The sequence below is a fragment of the Gavia stellata genome, chromosome 8, assembly GCF_030936135.1.
Source record: "Gavia stellata isolate bGavSte3 chromosome 8, bGavSte3.hap2, whole genome shotgun sequence".
NCBI lineage: Eukaryota > Metazoa > Chordata > Aves > Gaviiformes > Gaviidae > Gavia > Gavia stellata.
Window position 1 is genome coordinate 41,879,173 of NC_082601.1, and position 25,576 is coordinate 41,904,748.

At 42.9% G+C, this 25,576-nt stretch overlaps 1 protein-coding gene across 2 annotated transcripts in view; it reads right to left on the reverse strand.

Moving 5' to 3' along the window:
- AGAP1 (ArfGAP with GTPase domain, ankyrin repeat and PH domain 1) overlaps positions 1–25,576 on the reverse strand; it is a 391,933-nt gene that overhangs the window by 72,184 nt on the left and 294,173 nt on the right. For both annotated transcript variants that reach the window (XM_059820051.1, XM_059820050.1), the window contains one exon: positions 21,417–21,578. In XM_059820051.1, the coding sequence (XP_059676034.1) occupies positions 21,417–21,578 (162 nt within the window). The remainder of the gene's footprint in view (positions 1–21,416; positions 21,579–25,576) is intronic.

Genomic DNA, 25,576 nt, shown 5'->3' on the forward strand with positions numbered 1-25,576 from the left:
CACATACCAGCCTTCCCATTATTTTGCACAGGATCAGTATGAGGTTAAATCATACATAGATTCTTCAGGATACTGTCCCTCTTTTCAGCTAGAAGCATCAATTTTTTTCCAGTTCTCTGAAACATTCTCACTGAACAAGATCCCTTCAAAATTATATGACAGTTGATTAGAAAGCTCTTAAGTCAACTTTGTAGTGCTCCTGACCACAGCTAATCTGGTTGTGCAGATACAAATAATAATAAAATAAATAAACAAACACCGTAGATGATGTTTAGCCATTGCATAACTGTTTAGAAGAAGTACAAATTCAAGAGTAAGGTGAATTCTTATTTTTTCCAATGACAGAAAATGTCTTACTTTTCCTTTTTGAAATCAGGATTCATTATTATAGCCTCTTGTCAAACATGAGATTCGTATCACGGCTAGAATTTATTTGTTGCTGATGAATTTAAGAAATTCCTCTTTCATCAACCTTACAAACCTCACATTGTACAGACCATCAATTCTTTCTAGTATCTTTAACTTCCTTTATCAACAAATTACATTTTCTATCCACTGATCCCTATTCGTTGCCATCACCTTCACTACCCTTCCCATTGACACTTTCTTCAATTGTTTCCTCCGCTTCCACTCTTAATCATAATGCTTTTTAAAATACAAGCATCCTTTTGAGTGGAGAACTGTAGGTCTTTTGCACTTAAGCTTTCCTAAACATTTTCAGATTATGCACATAATTACGTTTAACCTCTCCTCCCACACAAATTCTCTCACCATTGTTCACTGTTATAGAAAATAAGCCTGTTAAAAGCTTCGAGTTTGTGTACATATATGTATTAATTAAGAGAACTATGCCTTGTTCATTCAAGGCAGAGGAATTAGGCTTGTCTTGCGCTATACAATCTCAACTCCAAGCACATGACTTATTGCCCAGGTGGAGTGGGACTAACAACATTTAATTATTTACTCTGCGTCTCCCAGACCTCGTCAGGAATTAGCATGACCCCGCTGTATTCTTCTAACCAATCAATCAGCTCTCTAAAAGAAAGCAGAGGCTCTCACCCTTCCACGTGGAGTTAACGTGCAGGTAGTCGCAGTAATTGATGGCACAGAAAAACCACGACACGTAACAGTAGGAGATCACTGCCAAAACACTGCGCAATCCGATATAATCAAGGTTGACGGACTAGCAGACTCTTTCTTTTCTTGGGCATAACCGCATGTGTGCACAAGTTAAGGACTGCTTGCTGGGCGGGAAGAGCAAATGGGTTTGGTAAAGAAACTAAGCATGAAAAACCAAGCAAAAGCAAGGTGCTACTGTAGGTGATACAAAGCCTGCTCAGGAGAAAATCAGAGCCATCAACCACTCATCTACTGGGTTCCCTCCAGAGCGATAAAACACATTTTCCCCAGGGAAGCCGTAACGTCACCGAGAGGATACAAAATCCTTAAAAATGCTGTAACCAACACAGTCAGCTTTTCCTACTTCAAAGGGGAATACACTGGATGTACTGAAAAATCACGAGTCATTGATTTAAGCTCTCAGGTTAGTATAACTGGTAAAGAGGAGAACCTCACCCCATTGATTGATCTAGCATAGACCGGGCTGGAAAGCAGTTTCAGCCAAAAAGTGGAGGGGAAATAATAAAACCTGTCCCCAGAGACATACAGCTGAGATATAAACAGGGATTTAAAAGGAAATTTTCCTAGTAAATCTCTCAGCATTTCCACAGTTCTCGTTTCAACCTAGTCCATTCCTCCCACCCCCTTGCAAAAGCGGCTGGACTTCCGACTTGTATTACCATTAGGGAGGCTGCCCGGCGTTTGGCAGTACCTTTCACTTGCAGATAAAAATCTCCATCTCCTCCTTCCCCAAAGCTTTTTAAGAGGAAAAAAAAAAGGGGGGGAGGATTAAAAAAAATAGATTCATTTCAGATTCGTCAATCAAATTCTGAGGCTTCGGCATACTGTCTTGGTTGATGTGTTAGGACAGACCTACAACGCTCTGAAAAATGAGTCCCTGCTAGGGCCTATGAGCTGGGGGGTGACAATCCTTACATGCCGAACGTGGCGTTGCCCTTGAAATGACAAAACCCCTCTGTACCTCAAAGGGTCTCCGCGACCTACTTCGTTCCAGAAGGGTAACTGGAATGAACAAGAATCCTTTCCTCTTAATGCGCCGCAGAGTTAAGTTTCTTGTATATTCAACGTCCTCCTACAAGCAGGACCAAAGCACAGAACCATTTTCACAAGCAGAGCCTCAAAGAGACCAACGCGCTGGCTCCTGCGTTGCTCAGAAAATCATTTTGGATTTTATTCCGGCTCTGTTCGGGCTCTGGGGGACAGTTTATGTCACTCTTTTCTTCTTTTTTTCAGAAGTATTGTAGGTTAAACTTTGGGCCTAACAACCTTGACAGCATCCCTTTACGTTTTTAAGATGAGCCATTGAGTAGCATTATGACAAATTATGGGACCTGATGATATGTAACAAGAACACCTCCTCCAGCCAAAAGGCTGTGGAGGAAATAAAAAGCCTGCAAGAAATATTTCTGGCAAAAAAAGAAACTTTCTCCTCTTTATTAGTATAAGGAATTGCAAATGGTGAAATACTTTACTTAACCATGAAGTAGGGTTTCCTTGTACAATGAGTCTATTCACTTAAGACAGCACGTAGAAGACACAAACTCTTCTTTTGCTTGTGGAGCTATATAGACAACATGTGAAAACCTCTGAAAATCATCTTATTTAGAAGCAAAGTTGCCTTTACATAGTGTTTTCTGTACTACTTTGCTATCATTCTTCGTTACGGAAATAATCTGTACGAAATCAACATTTCTATCGGAGTCAACCTGCTTCTGCCTTTATCGGCTGAAAGCAACAGGCTGCTGGCTGTGATGCCAACTAGCTGGTGAAGAAGCTGTTGGGATATTCTGCAGGCGGAGAAGCAGCAGAGTTCATTATTAATAGATTATTTATTATTAAAGAGTTCATTATTAATCGATTACTTACAAGTATTTTCTAAGTGTCATCAGCTGTTTGCCTGGGAATAGCTTTTTAATACCATTCACAAAATAAAGAAAAACCCAATGAACTATATTGATATTGTTATTACTAAATAACAGCAGGTAATTATCGATATGGTTCAGAAAAAAGCAAAACCCTACTTCCAATCTCCTCCATAGCTATTTTTTCATGTCATAATAGCTCTGAAGATATCTTGTGCTCTTTAGTTAGTAATAAACCAGAGTACTGCACTTCAAACCTTTGGTATATATCGTTTTGCAGAAGCAGATCCTGATGTAGACCTGCTCTTAGGAGCTTCAGCCATAGCTCACCATCATGCCTCTAGAAAACAGTGGAAGTCAGTAGTCATGAAGCTAATTCTTGCCCAAACCTTGGTCATCATCTGAGTAGAAACACCATCTCCCATAACAGTTCTGACGTTGTTCAAGATGACTGGGTAAACAATACAATTTTACAGGTAACCATCAACTTTACAGGTAAACACCCACTCTACTAGTCCACCGTTAGCACAATTTTACTTTATTTTTTTTTTTAAGATCACACCGTAAGTCGAAGCCCAACTCTTCTCTGTCATAGTGAAAAACCTCCCCGGCATTCTGGTATGTCCCATTCCTCCATGGGGCACTAACAGTCTGTTACCAAAGTTTACCTTCTCACTTCGCATCAGGGATCAAAAGGTTATCGATAAGCAATGGTGACCTAATTATTAAGACGAGTTTTGCCTAGGCAAACTGGTATCTAACTGTATACAGACAGTCTGACAGACAACAAATATAGCTGTCAAATCACTAAAAATCAATCAATTTTCACCTTCTCCTTATAAACACTATGGATCCTCACACTAGATTCTTTAAGTAATCTGGCAAGTACTAACTTACATTTTACCTTACTATTAAATACTTTAAGTACATATTAGTCTGTGATTTATCCGAATTAGGTTTGCTCTAATTTAACTTAACACTGAGGCCTCTTAAGTATTCTATGAAACGCAGGTATGTTGCCTGCAAGCAGGGATTTTCTGAAAACGATTCTTCAGGAATCCTTGGTGATATTTTAAAGATCTTGATTGTGGACTATCTACCATTGGCGAGCTCTTAGTTTGAGGGTGAAAAAGTACACGTTTGTTATTTAGAGCATTTCAGTGGAGTATCTCATTTGAGGCTCCAACTACTGAAATATTTTGTATTTAAACAGACTTGTACTCTCACAGCATCGTTTCTAAAAAGTATATTGTCTTCAATCTCCATAATTACCTCTACTGTTTTATATATGGTCCTACAGGTGCCTAGTCAGTAAGTCAGTAAGGAATTAACTGTATAGCCTGTTGTGAAGCCCCAAGAGGATAAACAAGGAATGGGAGAAAATGTTAGTATCTTTGGGCCAAGCTACATTGTACAGGGAATTCTCCAGCAACCCCTTCTTGCAAAGAAGTTTGAAAGGATACAGGTGGGGTCAAGGAGAAAACGGTAGTGGAAACAGAAGTGATGGAAATGGCAAAGAAAGCGAAGTTTCATGAATTTTCCTGCAGTATGCTGAGACTCGGAATCACAGAACGGTTTGGGTTGGAAGGCACCTTCAAAGTTCATCTAGTCCAACCCCCCTGCCATGGGGTGGGACATCTTCTACTAGACCAGGTTGCCCAAAACCCCGTCCAACCTGACCTTGAACACTTCCAGGGTTGGGGCATCCACAACTTCTCTGGGCAACCTGTTCCAGTGCCTCACCACCCTCATGGTGAAGAATTTCTTCCTTGTACCCAATCTAAATCTGCCCTCTTTCAGTTTAAAACTGTTGCCCCTTGTCCTGTCGCTACAGGCTCTGGTAAAAAGTCTCTCTCCATCTTTCTTATAAGCCCCCTTTCTAAATTGTGCCTTTAGAGGAAAAAGGAATATTAAATGAGCACCAGCACAAGGAGCTATAGGCCACAGGCCATACCCCTTATGCGGCTGGATTACATCACACACGATGCCAGAATGTCAACTCCACGTGCAGAATATTTCCCCTTGACATACTGAAGTCAATAACTTGCAGCTGAAGTTGGAAGACGAAAAGCAGCGTGTAAAATTTCCCAGCCCATCTTACAGGTGATGGCTGATTCTTCCAGTTGTGTAAGATCATATTAAAAATACCCACCCCCGTTCCTCTGCCGCGGCAGACGACACATGCAAGAATGCACTGCGAGCCCAAGGTAACGAGTCACTGGAAATGGAAAATACGTTCGATAACTTCGTATTCAAAATACTTTTTTTTAGTAATTTGAAAGTCAGTGTATCCCTTAACCAAACAAGATCCAAATCAAGAGTACCAAGGAAAAAAAAAAGTTATCACTCAATTAACACTACTGGCTGTGAGATGTCTCCAGAGACTGCAGAAATATTTTAAAAAACCAGTAACGAGCAGAAAGACGTGTACAAGTCACCGGATAAGTACTGTATGATTTCCTTCACTGTATCCACCTTTCTAAGCTCAGACTGCTGCGACATTCATGTGATAAACAGCACGTCTCACCATAAAATTTGAATTGGTTTTTCAAAAAAAAAAAAAAAAAAAAGAAAAAAGTTATTTATAACTGACCATTCACAGCCCACTGACTGGCAGCCATCCAACCAAAAAGTAATTATGTGTGCGACAATGATGATATTAGGCCCAACGTAATAGGATTGCTTCCAATTTTAAGGTTAAGTAAATCATGAACTGTACTTTTATGGATAAATATGTTGGTTAAAGCATTCGAGTTGTCTGGAAATGGGTTAGATCACTTTGGCGTTTTGTTTACCACTACAAAGTATTACCCTGGCTGAAAAGCTCTGGCATTTATGATAATCACAAACCAGTCACCATCACTAACACTTTTCAAGTGATGATTTAAAAACTAAAATGTCCTTTTTTTTCCCCTTGAAATACTAGCTCGCATGACAATTGCACACCGTGCGCACAGCCACTGAAGTCCCAAAAGGAGGAGCTTGGGAAAGGAGAAATAGAAGGGAGCTGAAACAGTCTTCGAGGGAGCTGCCAATTCCTTGTCAAATGAAGCAGAGTCAGAAATACTCCAGCCTAGCTTTGTAATCCATCACCAGACACCGCAGCGCTTCCTCCCCAGATTAAAACGACAGATTCAAAGCACTGGGGAAGGAGGCGCAAAGGAAGTCAAAGTCAAGTCAATGCCACATCCATTTGAAAACCCCAATGAAGACGACGCGGGTGTGGCAGCAGAAGCTGACAAGTGCCAAACCACCTCTTCTCGGACGTACCCTGGAAACCGGAGCCTACCAGGTGAGAAACATATTCTGTCAGACATGATTTTTTTAAAAAATACACAGATACTGCCCACATTTCAGCATCCCATTCCAATGGGAAATTTGCCGTGGTGTGTCTGAGCCTCACAGGAGTTGTTGATATCACCGCATACATCATGCTGTTAAATACGAGATGCTTGCAAGATATCTTCTGCTAGTAAGGAATCTGTTCCATCATTGTCTCCTCCCAGCCCTTATATAAATAATTGTTCAGGGAAAGCTTGTACTCTCGTAGGTAGAGTCAGTAGCAGGCTCAAACAACTGCGTCCACCACTCAAAGAAAGTCAACAGAGCTAAAGATGTAGAACTTTTGGATGCAGAACACCACCAACTGTGGGTGTTCGTCTCTTCTCCCAAGTGACAAGCGACAGGACAAGAGGAAATGGCCTCAAGTTGCGCCAGGGGAGGTTCAGGCTGGATATTAGGAAAAATGTCTTTCCTGAGAGAGTGGTGAAGCATTGGAAGAGGCTGCCCAGGGAGGTGGTGGAGTCACCATCCTTGGAGGTGTTCAAAAAACATGTAGACGTGGCACTGCGGGACATGGTTTAGTGGGTATGGTGGGGTTGGTTGATGGTTGGGCTTGATGACCTTACAGGTCTTTTCCAACCTTAATGATTCTGTGATTCTGCAACTTCTTGCCCTTAAAAGTTTACCTTTCTAAGGTCTTTACCTCCTTGATGGAGGCAAATACGGAAAATTAGGAGCTGACCATGGGCCTTCTGGTTTATTACAACTTGGGCACTAAAGGCTTGGTTCAAAACCTCACCACAAAAGAAGCACCAAGGCCCCCCAGCCTGAAAAGTTCGTCTCTCAGTGCGGGTGGCAGAAGGCTGAAGAGCACACAGCAATCCTGGCTGCTGGTACAGGGATCAAGCACACACGGCTCAGCAAATACACACATTTAGAGAAGTTTCTCTTCCAAAGGAGAAGGGGAAAAAAAAAAGATTCTCATAGCTCTTGTGGGCTGCCTGTAGTAGAACGTTACTACAAAATAAAACACATAAATCCCCCCCCAAACTAGGATATGGAATTTCAGAAAACAGCCGAACCCAAAATCATTGGAAGAAGACCCAACAGCTCTCTTCCAAAGAGCAAAAACCCACCAAGACTGCCTATTTTTTTTTGCTCTTACTTCTGGTTTGGCCCTTATATGGGAAGGGAGAACTGATTTTAAAGAACAGAAGAAATAATAAAAAAATAAAAGCTGCTTTTTAAGGGACAGGACTGGCCAGTATAGGATTAGTTTTAGGAAAAAATACCCCACAATCCAATTAAAAGGGAAGCAGTAGAAGAGGGTCCATAAGGAAGGTTGCACTTGCAAGTTTAAGGAGCAACTGAGCTTTTGTTCAGATTTCGCCTCTTTAAGCAACCCCGTCAATTCTGCTGGACCTCGGAAGGATGCAGTCCCACGAGGGAGACATTCAGCGGCAGAATCGCCTTCAGAAAAGGCTGAGAGCCTGCCACGTCTTTTTGCAGGACTGCTTCATTATTTCAGCCAGCGGTAGGCAGGTAGAGCAGTATTATACTGACAAGAGGAAATAAAAATTTGGGGTGCTAGCAGAGTATTGACTGCGTCTTTTCACTGCCAGTCACAGCGTATTCTAGGCAGGGAAAACGTTAAGCTCCTCATCTGACCCGTGGCTAATACAATGTTGTACTTCAGTCTACTATAAAGTCCTCCTCCCATCTCTCCAAACCGCACACGTATCCAAAAACTAGATATTGTGTGATATTGGAATGCGAGAAACAAGATTAGTGGTACTGGAACAAGAAGCGTCGCTCATGATTAAATATTTTCTTATACGATGCTTCGAGTTCGATAGGCATGCCTTTAATGATTTTTCTTTTCATTTTAGGAGGAACCTGAATTAAGAAAGATATGATGTTTTTACAGGCAAGAAATTAACAGAAACCTAATCAGCCTCTGAGACGAGAGAATCTAAACTAAAGACCCAGCTACCAACCCCTTTGCTTCCTTTAAAGCGCACAGATTTATCCTCATTACGGGATGAGAAACAGCGCTCGCTCCGCTTGGTCACGTCATCTTCGTACCAGTTGCAGACAAACCCAACGCTCGCTGGAACGGGTGCCAAAAAAGACACGTTCTCCCAGCCTGAAGGTTAACCTGGATTAATTTCGAAAACCTGAAAATTGATACGCTGCAATTTAACACGTGCTCGACGTGTGTGCTCAGCAGCAAGGGAAAATGAAATATCTTAAATATTATCAAACGTTACATCATTAAATATAAATTAGATGGAAACAGGGGAAAGCTAAAAATTGACTAGGAGTTCAGCTACTCTAAATGGCTAATACGTCCATTTTTCACCTGAAGCCCTCTCCAATACAGTTTTGCCATTAAGCAAAAACCTAAAGAAAGGTAATCAATTCCAACTAAAAAGCACTTCTCCGGGAATGACTGCACTTCAAACCCCTGGCTGGCTGCCAGCCCCCCCAGACAACAGCTATCAATGTTTCTGACTATCACAGGAGCACGAGGGGCCATGCATAATTGACTAGAAGATGGGCTAAAACTGTGCCCAATCAGTGTGTGATCAAAAACGCGTGGAATATTCAGCGCCACTTGATTACATGGAGGCACGTCCTTTCGCTCTCCTCATGAAATCTCTTCAAGGTCCAGAGTACTGTAATAAGATCATTACTGTCAAGCGGTACGAATCGCAGGCAATGAGTCTTGGGATAGGAAGTCATACTTCACAAGCTCCTCTGGTCTTTTTTTCCCCCCCCTCCCTCTTTTTTTTTTTTTTTGTATTTTACTGCGTGTTGAGGCAGCAAGGCGACGAGGTGACAGATAATGATCACATCACTGTGTGGCAACTAGAAAGGCACTTTTAAGAAAGAGCACAGAGAAATCAGCTTAAGAGAAACTCAAACATTTTTTTTTTTTTTGGCTTTTTTTCCCCCCTCAAAAATTAAATAAAATTAAACTGTGCAGCATTCCCCTTTCATGAATTGTGATTTAATGTCATTGAATTTAATCATTTGATAGATTTTCATATTATACCAAAGCCTATTACCGCACAGACAAATGGCCAATTTTCTCCATCTCATGCTCACAAAAGAAACCTTTATTAATTTTTTTTCTTTTTTTGGAAGGGGGGGGAAGCAGTGGAAAATGTCAATGATGAGGCCTGTTCAAGTTTTCTTTTTACCTACTCCTTTCGCTGGAGTTGCACGCTACATATAATGCATAACATCTATCACAAGTAACCCATCTGTAAAGAGAAAGGTGGAGGGACTGAAAACAGGAGATTAAAGCGCAGGCTATAAACCAAACATGCAGCAAGCTCACTGCTGAAATCTCACGCACAGCACACGTATCTGTAGCAGAGACTTCGGACGGAAAGATCCCTGGTATCTGCTCGCTGAATTTGACAGCTAATTTAAGGCACCTATTTGATTAAAACTTGACAAAACAACACAGGTTTGAAATGACTGACTGGTCAGGAGTTGGAAATAAAAAGAGGTCTACATTACTGTTACGGGGTTGTCTTGTAAATGCCTGACATCAATACCTCAGAGCATCAAAACTGCAATTGCTCCAGAGCTGCATTTTTCAAACGGAGGAGGCTGCTATGATCAGACAAGTGCCTACTGCTTAAGGGGAAGGAAAAGTCAGCCTAGTTAAGAACGCCCAACCTCCAACTACGGCACCTCCAACTACAGCGCCTACATCTACGACGCCTCCATCTACGACGCCTCCATCTACGACGCCTCCATCTACGACGCCTCCATCTACGACGCCTCAAATCCCATACCGTGGCACTCTCCACCTGGTGTTTCACTATCTAGAACCCCACCCTCTCACATTAGTTGGTCACTCTTTCAAACACACAGCGTTTGGAGACTCCTCCTCAGGGCAAGATGAGGATGTCCAGCTCCACACGGCACAGACTCTTACGGGCTCTATCACCATGCAAGAACCAGCGATGCATAGCGCTTGCCAATGCGCGTGTTGTTGATATCGCAACTTGCAGTCTAAGAAAGGTTGAAACATCGTGCCCAGCCAACCCCAAGCTAGCCTTTGAAAATCATCACATGAAGAGACTACGGCCATTGACATACAGAAATGAGGAAAAAAAAACCACTTAAAAACATCAGTCTCAGGATTAATAGGTAACTTTGGAAGAACCAAAATCACAAAGAGAAATTGAGAGAAGAATCACCCTCTCTTCGAGGGGAACAACTTTAAATTGCTCAGGTTTTTGCACTTTGCCCACTTTTCTTAAGGAAAAATTCCTGGGAGAAATACGTGCATATTCAACAACTCATTTAGTAAAACTGTTCATATGCACCGTCACCTTCCTCAGCTTTGGTTTGGACCCGCTTTTCGAAAGGTGTCACAAACATTTTGGGAAAGAACCGAAATGAAAAGGGCAAAAATATTTCTTGATCTACAGGTTGTTATTAAATCCTAAAGTCTAAGAGAGCTACAAAAAAATCCCACCAGCATTAAAAGGGAGCGGAGGAAGCATTTGGCCGCAACTGGCAAAATATAGAGAATCTATCCGCGTGAAGCAAAACTCGCAAATTCCCCAAACCTGTAACGCCTACAAGGTACAAAAGGGAACGTCAGACTCCCGATGCTGGGCAAATCCTGTGTATGCAGACTCTTGAATTGGCATCAGCTGGAAACATCATCTTCACCCTCACTTCCCTGTAAGCAGACGCCATTAGGTACTCCTAAATTCACAAACTTTCTCAAATGAGACTCTACATCGCTCTTGCTAGATGCCGTGCCTGGAATACCTTTATTTGGAGCACAGAGGGGAAACGACCGGCAAAGCTGCGCATTTGGGAAAGATCATCACTTGTTTCACCTGGATTTAAGGGCAGATGCGGTTTCACTGCCCACTGCGGTTCTTCAGACCTGGAGCAAGGAGGCTGATTATACAGCCGACACTATTTTCTGACACTATGCTCAGATCAGTTCTCAGCCCTAAGAATTCATTGAGTAGCAGCATATACTCTTCACGGTTTACCCATAATGACTAAAATGTAGGGCTCTGCAATAAAAAAAAAAAAGAAAAAGAGGACTAACTTGTAATTTCTAGATTCTTTTCTGTGCGTACCTCTTGATTACAAGCTCTTTTTAGCGTAACGCCAAGAGCATGTTTTATAACCCTAGGGTAGATCAGACCTATTGACACATCCCCCCTTGAATTCCTGGTTGGAGCTATACATGGCAAACCTCCACAATCAAGCTATTGTCATTAATCTCACGTTCCATACTATGAATAAAATAGTAATAAAAAAAAAAGTGTGCTGTAATCAACTGGCATCCCATCAGCCCTCCCCTCAAAGCTGCCCTGGGCCTCCTAAGGCAAACGTCAATTTAACAAGGCATGCCGTAGAGAAGCAGAGCGTACGGACAGCCACAACAGGTTGGGGCATGAGGTCCACCTAGCCTGCTCTGCTTGCATCAGCAACCAGGAGGAGATGCCTACAAAAAGCAGAACAGCGACCGACAGAGCAACGTGTGCCCTGCTACACCTTCCAGAACAGCCCGTGCTTGGGGGACTTCCTGGGAGAGGTTGTAGTCTTTATTTTAAGAGACCTTCATGGATTTTTCTTCTTCATATTTGGCTAATCTAGTGCTTCCGTTTTAGCTGCTTAAGGGCTTCTGAAGGCAATTACTTAAGACTTCCACTCTTTAAAGGCAGCTTCTTCCCGGCGTACCTCTGTAGCTCAGTTCCAATAAGCTGATGAGTCCAAGTGCACAGAAGGCTGAGGACAAGGCATCCTTCAACAGCCAAGTCTTCCTTCTAGCCTGAACAGGCCAAAATAGCCTGTTCATTTAAATTGTGACACCTTGACTCAAGAGTTCAGTTATGTGGTGAATGGGAGAACAAAGTTACACTTAACACGACGACCTTATTTTAGTCTTTTCATTTACTATAGCTTTATAACACATAATAATCTCATTTTATTGTAAAGGTATCTTAATTTAGCTATATCGATTCATAATGAAATTACAGAGTCTTAGGCTCTGGAAAAACTGGCAAGGAACTTTTAAAGCAGACCCTTTTACTTAAGTAACAAAACGCAACTAACTTCTCTAGCAGGATTAATATCTTACAAGTCCTTCTTGCTATCTTGTAAACATCATCTTGCGAACATCAGGAACCTTTTTCATAACCAAGGTTTCCGTCTCAGGCTGACAGCATAGTTCTAAGGACACTAATTACCTGAAGCCAGTAAAATGCTGAGGTGTCACTTGTTTTCATTCAAATTATAAAGCTACTTAAAACGTCTTCCTTTTCCAAAAAAATCAGGCCAAATCACAGCACAGCACTTGTACTAAGGACACGCAGCGTATGCTTCTGCAGTCACACCGCAGAGCACTTCATGTCCTCAGAGTGGGATGCTTTTCAGAGAAATGTAGGGGGAAAAAAAAAAAAGCAGCGCCTTATCTTTCTCCAGCGATCCGGCTGGGCCGGTGCGTACAACCACCACCAATTCATCCTGGGACTCATCCTTTCCAGAATCTCCTTTCCTGCTGACCACCACTGCGACACTTTTCCTTTCAACCAGGTAGGTGGAACCAGCAGCCTCTTCTGACCCTGAGCTAACAGTGGTTTTAAAGAGAAGAAGGAATCTTTCAACTTGTTTAGCCTGCAATGAAGTAGGTTAAAACAATAGATGAGCTTCACCTCCCTTGCCTTTCACTCCTCGGCATCAACATAAATGTCTTTCAGCAGCAAACCTTTCATGTCAGATAGGCTGTGACGACTGAGGCTGAAGGTTTCCCAACGAGTGACCTTTATGCCTTGGTTGAAAGCAAGTCTTTGAAGATTCGCTCTAGATTTTATTAATTTCTGCCCTCCTGTTTCTCAGGTGTACAGCCATCGGCCACTACTATATCTCCTACCAAGCAGTGAATGAAGTTACTGATGATCAGTGGAATTACAACCAAAGAGTGTTTTGACACCGAATAGGTGATAACCTCCGAGACACTTTCAGCACGCTTAAATCAAAACAAGCATTTGGCATTACAGACAACAAATACCGTCACATACTGTTGATTTTTTTTTTTTTAAGTTCTCATGCAGACAGAAAAAAATACAGTTAGATATTTTGCTCATTTTTGTTTCATTTTTAATGCCAACTAAGAGCTGTTTTTTTTTTTTCTTTTTTTTTTAAAAAGGAAATTTTTACCTACAAAGCAGCGAGAGCAGAGACTAGATGGATCAGGAAAAGCCTACAACTCTTCCACGATAATCCTCAAAATAACGATCCATATACTTACCAAACCACGCTCTTAAAATCTTACTAAACCCAAGCTTGTTAAACTCTAGATTGATTGATGATTAGCAAAGCAGAACTTGGGGTTTTCTGTGCGTGCAGAATGGAATTCAGCAAAATGCTATCTGCTGAAATTTCTGAAATGTTTAATGCACAGGAGGACTACACCAATGACATTGGATCAACAAACTGTACGTGAACAGAATTCAGCAGTAACCCTAAATGAATTACAAAACTATTGAAAATAAACCCACCCCAAACCAAACACCTTCCTAGCTACCTGCTTATAATGCAAACCCTTCCAGTTCCAAATAAATGCTGCTTTTCTTCATTCAACAGAGCAGTCAAAATGCCATTTTTGTATCAATCTCACTTTAAACACTGCAGAACATTTTTGAAAACTATGGAACATTTACTCTCTAAAACTTCAGGCACTTAAGAGACCAGAAACAGAAACAAAACCTGCTCCCACTAAACTATCCACCACGAGACGCACAGAAATACTGCACAACAGGACGGAAACACACGCCTCTTCTGTATGACACGGGTCTGCAGTTGGGTTTTTAAATTTTTTACATATACGTATTTTGTTCAGAGGGGAAAAAGCTTATTAAGATACCTCTTATGATTTTTATCATTGGGACGCTGCTACTGCCTCAATGCATGAGGTGGCTGACCACGCTAGCTTGGGTCAGTACCCATGTGCTGTCAAGCAATAACAAAGTCTGGGGCTAAATCAGTAGGGGAAACCAATTATTTCCATGCTATTTTTTCTTTTTTTGCAGTTAGAATTAACTGATTTATCCCAGACTTTGTGTTATTGCTTTACCACAGGTGGGGAACCCCCCGCCCCAAGCCAGCGTGCTCAGCCCCCGCGTGCACGGCAGCGGCGGCAGCACAGGCGACACACACGGGTAGGGTGCTGGGACGGGCTTTGCAGCCGGCGTGGGGCTAGGTGGACAACCGCCTTCTAAACGAGCTAGCTTAAATTAACTCTGATACGTCCACGTATAGGTCACAGGAATATTGGGAGTGAAATGATGAAAACTCTTCCCTAACGCCATACAGCAATACGGCTTTATTTCATTTTTGCATGTTCATCCATCCCAAAGTATCAAACCCTGGCTTCTTACTGGAATTAAAAAAAACTCTTCTCCAAGAACATCTCCGTATCCACTCCTCCTACATAGTAGGTTGCAATTATTGATAACTGATTTATAGGGACTAGGCAAAATAATTAGGACGACAAGATTACCAGGACTAACTTTTGCGGATTTCCTAATTAGGCAATGTCTATTTGCCCGTACAACTGCAGCAGTATTATCCTGTAACGGACTGGAAAGAGCTTTTACTAGAAGAAGTTTCGGTGGCAGCTTAGTTCTGTGCTTTACTTCAAGCAACACAATCCACGCAGGGACCTCGACATCTAATAGATTGGATTCCAAAGGTTACAAACTCTTTAATAGGTGAGTAGTTTTGCCCTTGCTGCAGCTGCAGGTCAAGATATTAGATTTCACATCTTCCTTGCAGAGAAAAGGGAGTGAAGATGCTGTGACTTTTTGTGCTGGAAAGGTTTCTGAACACGCTGTCCTCTGACAATGTCAGAAGGTTTCTTCCAGACCATAAAAAGCCCCCCAAAAAAAAATTATAAAAAAAGCACCAAGGAAAAATATATTCCTTCATATTAGTACTTAATTCAAGGTATTATAAATAAGTACTAGCATTAACAACATCAAGCCCACCCGTCAAACAAAGAAGCTACTCTCCCACAAACACTATAGCTCATTGTTTGCACCTGTTTCATTGAACGGATGTGTTTCCACTACATTTCCAAAACTCCCAATTTTTTTCTACACATGGTTAGAGACATGTCCTTTTTTTTTTTTTTAGTTCAGCTTGGCCACAGCATGCTTACTAGAACTATGCACCTAAGGAAATGCATGGTAAAATTGTCTGGAGAAGACTACACACAGCTCTCTGTATAGAGCCCAGCACGTTTAAATCATTTCAGCGTACAAAGCTGGCAGGTAAATGGCGGAGACGCCAAGGGGAGCTCAGGGTGAGAAGCTGCAGGTAAAACACACGGAGTTTTTTCCATGCATCATACACTGCATTTCAGTAAACAGCTGTATGGCTTCCAGTTTACACAAAATATCAACTTTTCAGGTGTTACACAGATTCCAGAGACCGATGCTAAGAACTGCATTTCACAGAATCACTACGGTTGGTAAAGACCTGTAAGATCATCAAGTCCAACCACCAACCCAACCCCACCATGCCCACTAAACCATGTCCCGCAGTGCCACGGCCACACGTTCCTTAAATACCTCCAGTGATGGTGACTCCACCACCTCCCTGGGCAGCTTATTCCAGTGCTTCACCACTCTCTCAGGAAAGACATTTTTCCTAATATCCAGCCTGAACCTCCCCTGGCGCAACTTGAGGCCATTTCCTCTTGTCCTGTCGCTTGTCACTTGGGAGAAGAGGCCAACACCCACCTCACCACAACCCCCTTTCAGGTAGTTGTAGAGAGCGATGAGGTCTCCCCTCAGCCTCCTCTTCTCCAGACTGAACAACCCCAGTTCCCTCAGCCGCTCCTCATCAGACTTGTGCTCCAGACCCCTCACCAGCTCTGTCGCCCTTCTCTGGACACGCTCCAGCACCTCGATGTCCTTCTTGTAGTGAGGGGCCCAAAACTGAACACAGCATTTGAGGTGTGGCCTCACCAGCACCGCGTACAGGGGCACGATCCCCTCCCTGCTCCTGCTGGCCACGCTATTTCTGATACAGGCCAGGATGCCGTCGGCCTTCTTGGCCACCTGGGCACACTGCTGGCTCGTATTCAGCCGGCTGTCAATCAACAATTTCCCTGATTTCCCTAATTTGCTTTGTTGTTCTGGTTTTGGGATGGCTGAGAGGGGCCAAGAAGTCTTGGGAATAAACTGGCACCTCCCTTGGCTTTTTGCACCTTGTCCCACCCTCCCGGACTCAAGTCCCCCCACAGCTGAGAAACCAGATGAAAGCAGTGAATTTTTTGCTTATTGCTGAAAGTACAAACGAGAAGTCTGACTAAGCCCTGGTTTTCCATCCACAGAAATCAAGTGAACGTACTTTCATTTCAAACTTAACTACATCTCATCTGCGACGCCCCCTGAGATTCGGAACAGAAGAATGACTTCAGTGTTATAAAACACGCTTGTGAAGAACACAAGCTTTTGAAACGTATTTATTAGCTCACCCCAGGAAAATAAAAAAATGCAATTTCTCAGTCAACTGGGGTTCATCCTTAGCTACAGGCCAGAAGGTGTACACCTAGAGTTGGGGGCTAGACCGCACAGATCAGAAAAGCACAGGGAAAAGCAATTACTTTACCAGGGGCAGAGAAGAAATATCTTTGTGTTAAGAAAACGGTTCTAAAAAGAAACATAAAAGGTCCTTCCTCGTCCTTCAAAAGTTCTTCAGCAGCCAGCGATGAAGAAGAACGCGGAACACGGATTTGCAGAGAAAACACAGAGTTTGGAAAGTCCGCCGAGTCGCTAATCACATTTATTACTCTCTCATCAATTCCCGTTTCTCAGCTCCATCTGCATGACCGCGAACGCAGAGCTACGCTTGTTTTGCCTACGCTGCTGAGAGAGAAGATAAATTAGCAGTGCTCTGCCTGCAGCCGCCACGCATCTCCCGGACCGAAGGAGCGCGTTCACCCAGCTACTCGGACGCAGGGGGACCGGCCCTACAGCCGACAGCAACGTCGGCCCCGTTGGCCAGAGCTCGTAGTCAATGAAATGCTTGCAGAGCACGGACAATCTCAATTTGATGCTGAAAGACGGCCATACCTTGGGCTTTCTACAGCTCCTGAAATCTCAGAGATGGATTGAGGGCAGGTAGGCTCAAGCTGGCATAGCCGCTAAGTTTTAAAACTGTCTAACAAGAGTAAGAAAAATAAACACTCGGAAAGGTCTTTCTTTGAAGAGTATTTCCAAGAAAGCTGCTTAATTTTTCTACTTGGTTTCAAGCTGAAAAACCTTCCTATTATCACTAGCTGTTCCACTAACTGCAGCAGCACAAGGGTACCAAAACAGACCGGGCTCCGAGCCGCTATTCCTCTTTGAAACACAGCACCGTATAATCCTGCTCTGAGCAAGTTTAGACAGCATGGTGGGAAAAACACTGCTGGTTGCTGGCACCTTGCCTAATGTAAGCGGTCCTGCTGTTACCCTCAAAAACACCGAGACATTTCTCCAGTGACAAGTTCTGTATAGAGAACTAAAAAACTTCTCTCTGGGTTTCACTGCACTGGAAAAATTTCACAAGGATTTGATTTTCCAAAATAGGAATTGGATTTTAATTTTCATCCAACTGCCGCAGAGTTGCTTTAGTATTTTTGTTGCCGTGAACGTTGTCTCAGAAAACCCGTAGAAAGATAAACCAAGTAAGATGAAAGGATCAGTCCCAGAAAGAGAGGGCTGTGCATGTGCAGATAAGTGTGGAGAAAGAAGAATCAGCATGACCTTTATCGAAGGGCATAAAAGAGATGAGCATCAGTCCTTGGAATTAGGGAATCACCCTGGGCTCACTAGTGTCCATCATCGTGATATCTGAATACTTGGGCAGAGGTCAATGATCAATGCAGGCACGTCCAAGGAGAAAAAAAGACCGCAAAGCGCAGTAAAAATGCTGGAGTTTGCTGAAGACCAGATTTAAACCTCATTGAACACCTACGCTTTGCTACAGACAAAAATGAAGGAACCCAGCATTTCTGTTTGAAAGTCGACACCTGAAATGTGCCTGGACCCAAAGGAAGGCAACATAAAATCCAGAATTACCCAAATCATTTGACTCTGATCCATTGTAACCGTCTGAGAAGAGCTACTGCAGGAGGATCCTCCTCCTCCTTTTCACAGTGAGCTCAGGATTTCCAGAAGGAAGGAAGATATGGTTCTCCCACGGGTATCACCACAGTCTTCTGTAGCCCATTTTCAATAAGTCAACCTGCCGTATCTCAAACACTTCATCCAAGTTGCAAAGCGTGCATCTCTCAGAACATCTTCCTGCTACTGTTTAATTTGGATTTGTGGTCTTCAAAACTGCAGTAATCCTCAGAGGGTTTAAATCTACGCTTACGGCAAGTGGGGAGGAAGAAAAAAATCAAAAAGGAAATCTTTCAGGTCATTGGACAGATTCGTAGCCAAGCGCGGGAGAACAAGGAAATAAGCCTTTTCCTGAGGAAAGGCTGAATTATTGAACTGACAACTGCTTTGACTTGCAAGACTCTCCAACTGCTTGGAGAGAAACCCGTACCAGCCTGAAGCATCTCAGACGCACACCCCACTAGCAGCAGACCGGCTTGCGACATAGGTTGTCCCAGGACCGGAGTTATTCCCAACATCCAGCATCACAGCAAGCTCCGAGAGACGAACACTACCCGGCTGGTCAACCACAACAACCGTAACTTCTGGCTTGCACCAACGCAAGTACCAGAAAATACAGACAAAGGTTGCAAGTGCCAGGAGTTGGGAAAAGCAACCCCCAGCCTTTGTTAGTCTTGCTAGAAAGGACTGAATGGGAATCTACAATCACTATTCCTTTTTCTGAGATGCCCTTCGTCTAAAAGGACAGGGAAATCGAGCACGCTTCATTGCTTTCTCCTTCAGTTACCGCTGACGGACGAGGCTGACCGTCCTAACTGCCAGCCATCTCCTCCCAACCTCGCTAAGGATTCAAGGGCCAGGAAGATTAGTTGTCTGCTGAAGGATGCCCGGAGCGCCTCTCACACAGGGCAAGAACGTTGCGTAGAAAGTTGCGATACTGTTCTTGTGGCCAATCGGTGTTTTTCACTGGGTTGTGCTTTAAAAGGGATGTTACAAAAATAAAGAATTTAACAAGCACTGTGGCCCACCCAAGACAGACAACTGCGAGCCCCAAGCCGGAAAAGAGTGCCCATCTCAGAAGACGCGTAAGGAGAGGCAGGTCAAAGCAAGAATATGGGCTAACGTAGAGATCCGAAGACTGTAAAAGCAGGTGTTGGCACTCAGTGCTACTTTAAGGCTCCCTGTGTAGTACTCAGTTGCTGCTTGCCAGCCAGTTCTTGCCCTTCTGGAAGCGTATTTATCCCATTCATATGAAAGGGGACAGTTTTGTTGAGTTATCTCAAAAGGATTTCAGACTAGCGTGTTACGACGTTGGACGACAAGGAGAAGAGCAAGAGAAAAAACAGGGAAGGGTGAAGGAGCATGTACTCCCCACTCCAGTCAGAACAGGGTCTTCGGGGTTAAGATTCACAACTGCAAATCCCCCATTGCTCGCTGCGGGTCAGAAGTCCGCGCCCGCAGTCGGGGACCACACAGGCTCCAGCAACTTGTGAAAATAATCTCCCCAAGAGAAAGAAAACATACACGTATTAACTACTTAGAAAGAGATTTTTTCAAAGGCCCTTGATATCCAGCTGGTCTTGATTCATACTGACTTCAACAAAATAGTCTTGGACCAATGGTGAGCCCCCTCTATAACTTGCCAGTGAGGTACGAAAATAAGTGGTGTAAAAGGGATTGTTAAAGAAAAAAAAAAAAGGACAAATTAAAAATGAAAGGTTAAAATAAAATTTGGCTTCAGGCCATAAACTGGGGGGGAAACGAACAGTAAAGATAGTTAAATGACTGGAAAGAGAACGCAACAGGAGCTATTATGAAAAAAAGCTGATGGCTTTTAAAAAAGGATTTGTATAGATAGCTGAGGAAATAAATTCCATATGTGATAGAACTGCAATTGAGAAATTAAATAAATGGAAAATAAGGATGACTAAGTAGTAGTTAACATGCCCCTTCTCAGTTGTATACTATTATCACATCTATTTTTAATGTCTCTTCAGCTGTCTGCAATTGTCAGCCGTTTTTCAGAACTTGTTCCAACGCTCTTTGATACTGAATTAGCTGTTTTTCACTCGCCAATGCTTACAACTGCATCTTTTTCTTACTCAACACTCCCCTTTTCCGACAATGTTATTCCATTGTCTCCGTTTTTCATCTCTCCTTATGTGTTGACTCCCCAGTTTCTGAGCTTTCCAACTACCCTTGTTCCTCTTTTTTCTGGAGCTCTTTTGGTTGAATCCTAGCATGTTTCTTTTCTTCTTTTCTAAAGATACAAGCATGTTTTATATCGTATCTGGCTACTGTACACATTGTTACCCCTTCAGAAGGGCATTGAACAGCTATAGCAGTGTTGGCGTTGGGAACAGTAAGCTAAACTAAGGGAAAAAAGAAGTTCTTTTTGGCTTTTGCTTTCTGGTTCTTAAAAAAGAACCCAAACATTTAAACTCTCCCCTTTTCCTTTTTATCCGCAAATAACACAGTCTTTCCACGAGCAGCTGAATATTCAAACAGTAACAGGCATCAGAAGCATTCGCGATTCTAGAGCTCAGGATGTGTCTAAGCAGAAGAGAAGAGGAGATTTAATAATACTGAAAAAATACACAAGTTCTAACGTGATGCATCGGCTACTGAGTGAACCTGACTACTTCTTTCTTTTTAACTTCACAAGTATGCCTGTACCTTACCTTTACGGCTAATGGCGCTCCGTATTAACTTGGGTATGCTTTTTTATTTATTAAAAAAATTGGTTCCAAACACATTCCAGACAGACAGTTGAATTTACCATCGTGTGATACCTCAGATTATTCAGCTTCATCATTATAACATCAGTCTTTAATTTCTCTACTTTGGTACGATTCTCTTTACCTTTTGTACGCACAGCCAGCGATGTAGTTGAGTTGTACATAACAATGCTCTTTGGAATGGTATTTTCAAAATTCAGACTTCCACCACAGAGTAAGCTTACCTTCAGCTGTGCCCGAGATACCATCAGCTTTGAAATTGCTCGTGCTTTTCTTCCTGCGGTGTTTCTTTCTGTTGGCGTGAGGTGAAGGAGGTGGATCGAGTTTGGGGCTCGTCGTACTGGATATACTTGGGCTTGAACACACAGAATCTCCTAACCCGGTATCTGCAGTTTGGGGAAAAAAAAAAAACAGAAGGAAAAATAAAAATACTGCATATTTAAATTAACGATTGCTAGAATCCAAGATAGAACCCCTTGCTGTCTGTTAGCGGCTAACTTCTTGAGCTCATTGACTTCCAAAGGCTAAAGGAGCGCCTCCTAACAATGTCCAATACTTGTTCAAAAAGGTACAAAAAAGCAACTTGGCTGAAGTTCGGATTCAAGTCCTATTAAATCAACAGGACTCTGCATCAATTTTAGAAGCAGGCCAGCTGGAACACACAAAAAACGATGGGAAATCACTTTATTACTTCCAATTGCTCTTTCTTCCAAAGATCTTACAGATCCTCAAATGAACTTGTGTAACGCTAGAGCATTTTAATACATAATGGAACAGAGATACTGCAATGTCCTCTGAACGCTATCTACCTTCATTAGTATTAGAGACAGACACATAGAGAATCACAGAATCATTAAGGTTGGAAAAGACCTGTAAGATCGATCATCAAGTCCAACCACCAACCCAACCCCACCATGCCCATTAAACCATGTCCCGCAGTGCCACGTCCACGCATTCCTTGAACACCTCCAGTGATGGTGACTCCACCACCTCCCTGGGCAGTCTCTTCCAACGCTTCATTGCTCTCTCAGTAAAGAAAGTGGTGATGGCAATAAAGGTGGGAAAACGAGGTAACTAACGTACGCCTGGTACAAGTAATATCATCTGATAAAGGGTCATTTACTACCTGCTCCCAGTGAAAACAAATAATCCCATATTTCGTTTCCCACTGTATTAGCTATGGTGGCATAACATGCAACAATTTTAAGAACTAATGACAAAGTAATTTTCTCCCCTCCCCCACCAATTAGCTTGCTCAACCAAATAAAAATTCAAGGTTTGATGACACCCCCTTCTCGGAAGCAGAGACCCAACGGTCTCTTCCCTGATCCACGTAATGGCCAGTAATACATGAACGCCTTCTCTTTGAGTAGTTCTGCTCGTTTTCAGTCAAGAAACATCTAACAGCCATATTTCACGCAAGTTTAGGAAACAAAGACATACTTGAAATTTCACTCTCCATCTGGGTCCTTTCACATAGCAAGTACTCCAGTAACCCTAATCCAGTATTTTTACCCCAAGGCTGATAATTGATTTTAGTTTGATTGCAGCCAATCTTTTGGCTATGATTAGTGCTAAATGCATTTCTATTTTGTTGATTTGCTTTTAATTATAAAATTTAACGTAACATCCCACACTTTCCTTAAGGTGCTTGCTGCCGTGTAAAGTGAAGCTGTTTCCAGAACCTCGGTTAGATGCTGTATTGCACTTAAGTGCAATACCAGGATGGCACTTAGGAAAAGTGAACTCGTATGTTAGAAAAATATCAAGCCAAAACTATTTAAAAAGTAACTTTTGCTTTTTTGAGTAGTTAAAACCCCATACAACCACCTATTTGACAAAGAAACAATTAATTTTTTTTTTTTTTCTAATAAAGTTTACTTACTAATTACCCACTAAGCACAGTTATGCTACAAGTTATTTGTGGGGCATAAATGATGTAGCTAATTGCCTGGCAATAAAGATCAACTCAAACATAAGCTTTATATAAACTGTGTATCTGTAGAGGAGATTCTAAGTATTTGACCCAGAAATGCTCAAAGCAGCTATCCTGCAAGGGTTTGCTGTCTCTCCAGGTGAAGAGGAAGGCAAATCCTGACGAGAACCCATGCCAGCGCTCAGCATGCGCTTGGCAAAGTGGTCACGGATACCTTTGGCTACGTGACGCTGAAAGAAGATGCCGAAGGAGATGCCAGCAATACAAAGGCAGGACACCAACAATGCAAGTTGGGTACTGTTAGTCCTAAATATTGACCTCCAGTTTGAGGCTTAAGAAGGTTTCCTACCTTGGGTACTTAAAAAGAAGGAAAAAAAACCACACAAAACCCCCTCCTTTAGGGCAATGACATGAAAATTGTCGTGTTGAGACAGGTCAGCTGCAGAGCCGAGCACTGCAAGGAAGGGACCCGGCTGTGGTGGCAAGTTCTGGCATGGGACACCAAAAATGTGTCCCGTTTATTTTCATTTGCTTGGTAAAATCCAGAAAATTCATAAATATCATGGAAAAAGCCCAGAGAGCACACCAGCCAGGACGGCTTGCTCGCTTCTAACACTATTTCTCAAAATGCTTCAACTTCTTCCCTTCAGAAAATATGAGGCAGGCCTCATTCTCAGCTTTCGCTTTACAAAGAATTATCCCATTTTACCCAAGGGGAGGAAAAACCCCCCCACCATCCAGGAAAAGGCAACTCTACCACCCTCTCCCATGCCTTTCACAAAGCTTGCTTCTGAATACTCGCGACGGCGAGACGCGTGCCGAAGCGCTGCGTTCCCCGAGGCCGGCGTACGAGGGCCGCGTTCATCACCGCGTGCGACCGCAGCGTCAACCACGATGTCCCGAACCCGGTAAAAGGGTGAAGAAACCCCACCCTGACACAAAACCGCACAATATCTTTTTCAGCAGGATCCTTATTAAAAAATTTTAAGGTAGATCTGTAGGCTCACTGCGGCTTAGTCTAATTTCTAGGCTGGAAATTGCACCGACAAAACCTGCTCGTGAGCTGTGAAAAACGAGGATACGTATGCGCGTACAGCCCAACTAGTTGCGTCGGAGAGCTGAAGAATTAACCTCCTATGGTAAATCCTCGTGATCCGCAGCCCTTTCCAGGTAATAACCTGCCGTCCTTGGGTCAAACGGCTCTGAAGCGAAGAGCCCGAAGCTTTCCCTCCCCCTCGACCAGAAAAGAAACGCAAGTCGCTCGTAAACGGGTGCCGAGCTGATATTGTTGGTGTATTAATGCCCTGTATTCCTGGTTTCGGAGACCACCCTTTGAAGATGGAAGTTATTTAACATTCTCCCGGTTTAAAATATGAGCAATCAAAAGGCGCTAGGCTTACACGCTGTGCTTTCCCATTTCCCACTACTTCTCTTGCCTGACAAGGTATTCTTCAAATTGAAAAGAGGGCTCCTGAAAGCCCGGCTTCGGAAAACTGTAAATGAGTTCAGGCTTCAGCCCGCTGAATGCAATTTCATACTCCTGACTGAATACAAATAATGCATTTTATTTTGTATCAATTACCACGCCTGAGAACAGACGACCACTGCCGGCACTATTAAATATATAAAAAAAAAAAGGCAAGGAAGAAGGCACGCCAAATTAAAAAAGCAAGCGCCTCATTACTCCACATCTAAACCAGCTTTGACAGAGGCACTGGAACTCGTAAGACGCGTTTCACTGGCTTGGGATGGGCTGTTTTGCAGCCATCCCGCGCGTTCAATGTCAGCCATTAGTTCTTCCCAATCGGGCATCAATGTTCGACGCACACCCGAAAAAATATATAATACTAGTAATAATAATAACAATCTGCAGCCTCTCCGAGCTTCAATACTTGAAGTATGAGTCAAAGAAGCAGTTTCACTTTTCACTCGGGAAGCTGACAAGCATGACTAGAGGGGGAATAAAATAACATTCAGTTCGCATAAATATCAAGCGGGCTGCTTGAGACTGATGGGCCAGGAATGTATTCTTAGCCATCATTCTGGCAGACAGGCCCAAGGACACTCATAACTTATTTTACAATCATTTAGTTTCAGCTCAAGTGGAAAACGTGACAACTTATCTCTGCTGACAAGATGCCATATCGAACCTTACAATTAACTCTCCCACGATTATCTGCCCAGCCCATCATTAGCTTTGCAGTTTTTGATGGACTGTACGGGCAGCTTTCCTTGATGACGGTCATCATTTGCAGGGTGTATATCTATATTATACAACATTAAGGACAAAACTCTCCCCTTGCCACGTAGCCGGGGTTCGTCCTGACCGGCACATCCTCTGTTCGGCAGCTGCTGGGCCACGTTTCTAAGTGATCTGCAGCAACACGCTGCTGAAGAACACCACCTTCTCCTCCAAAACGGAGCATCACCGTGCTCCAGCCTACGCCC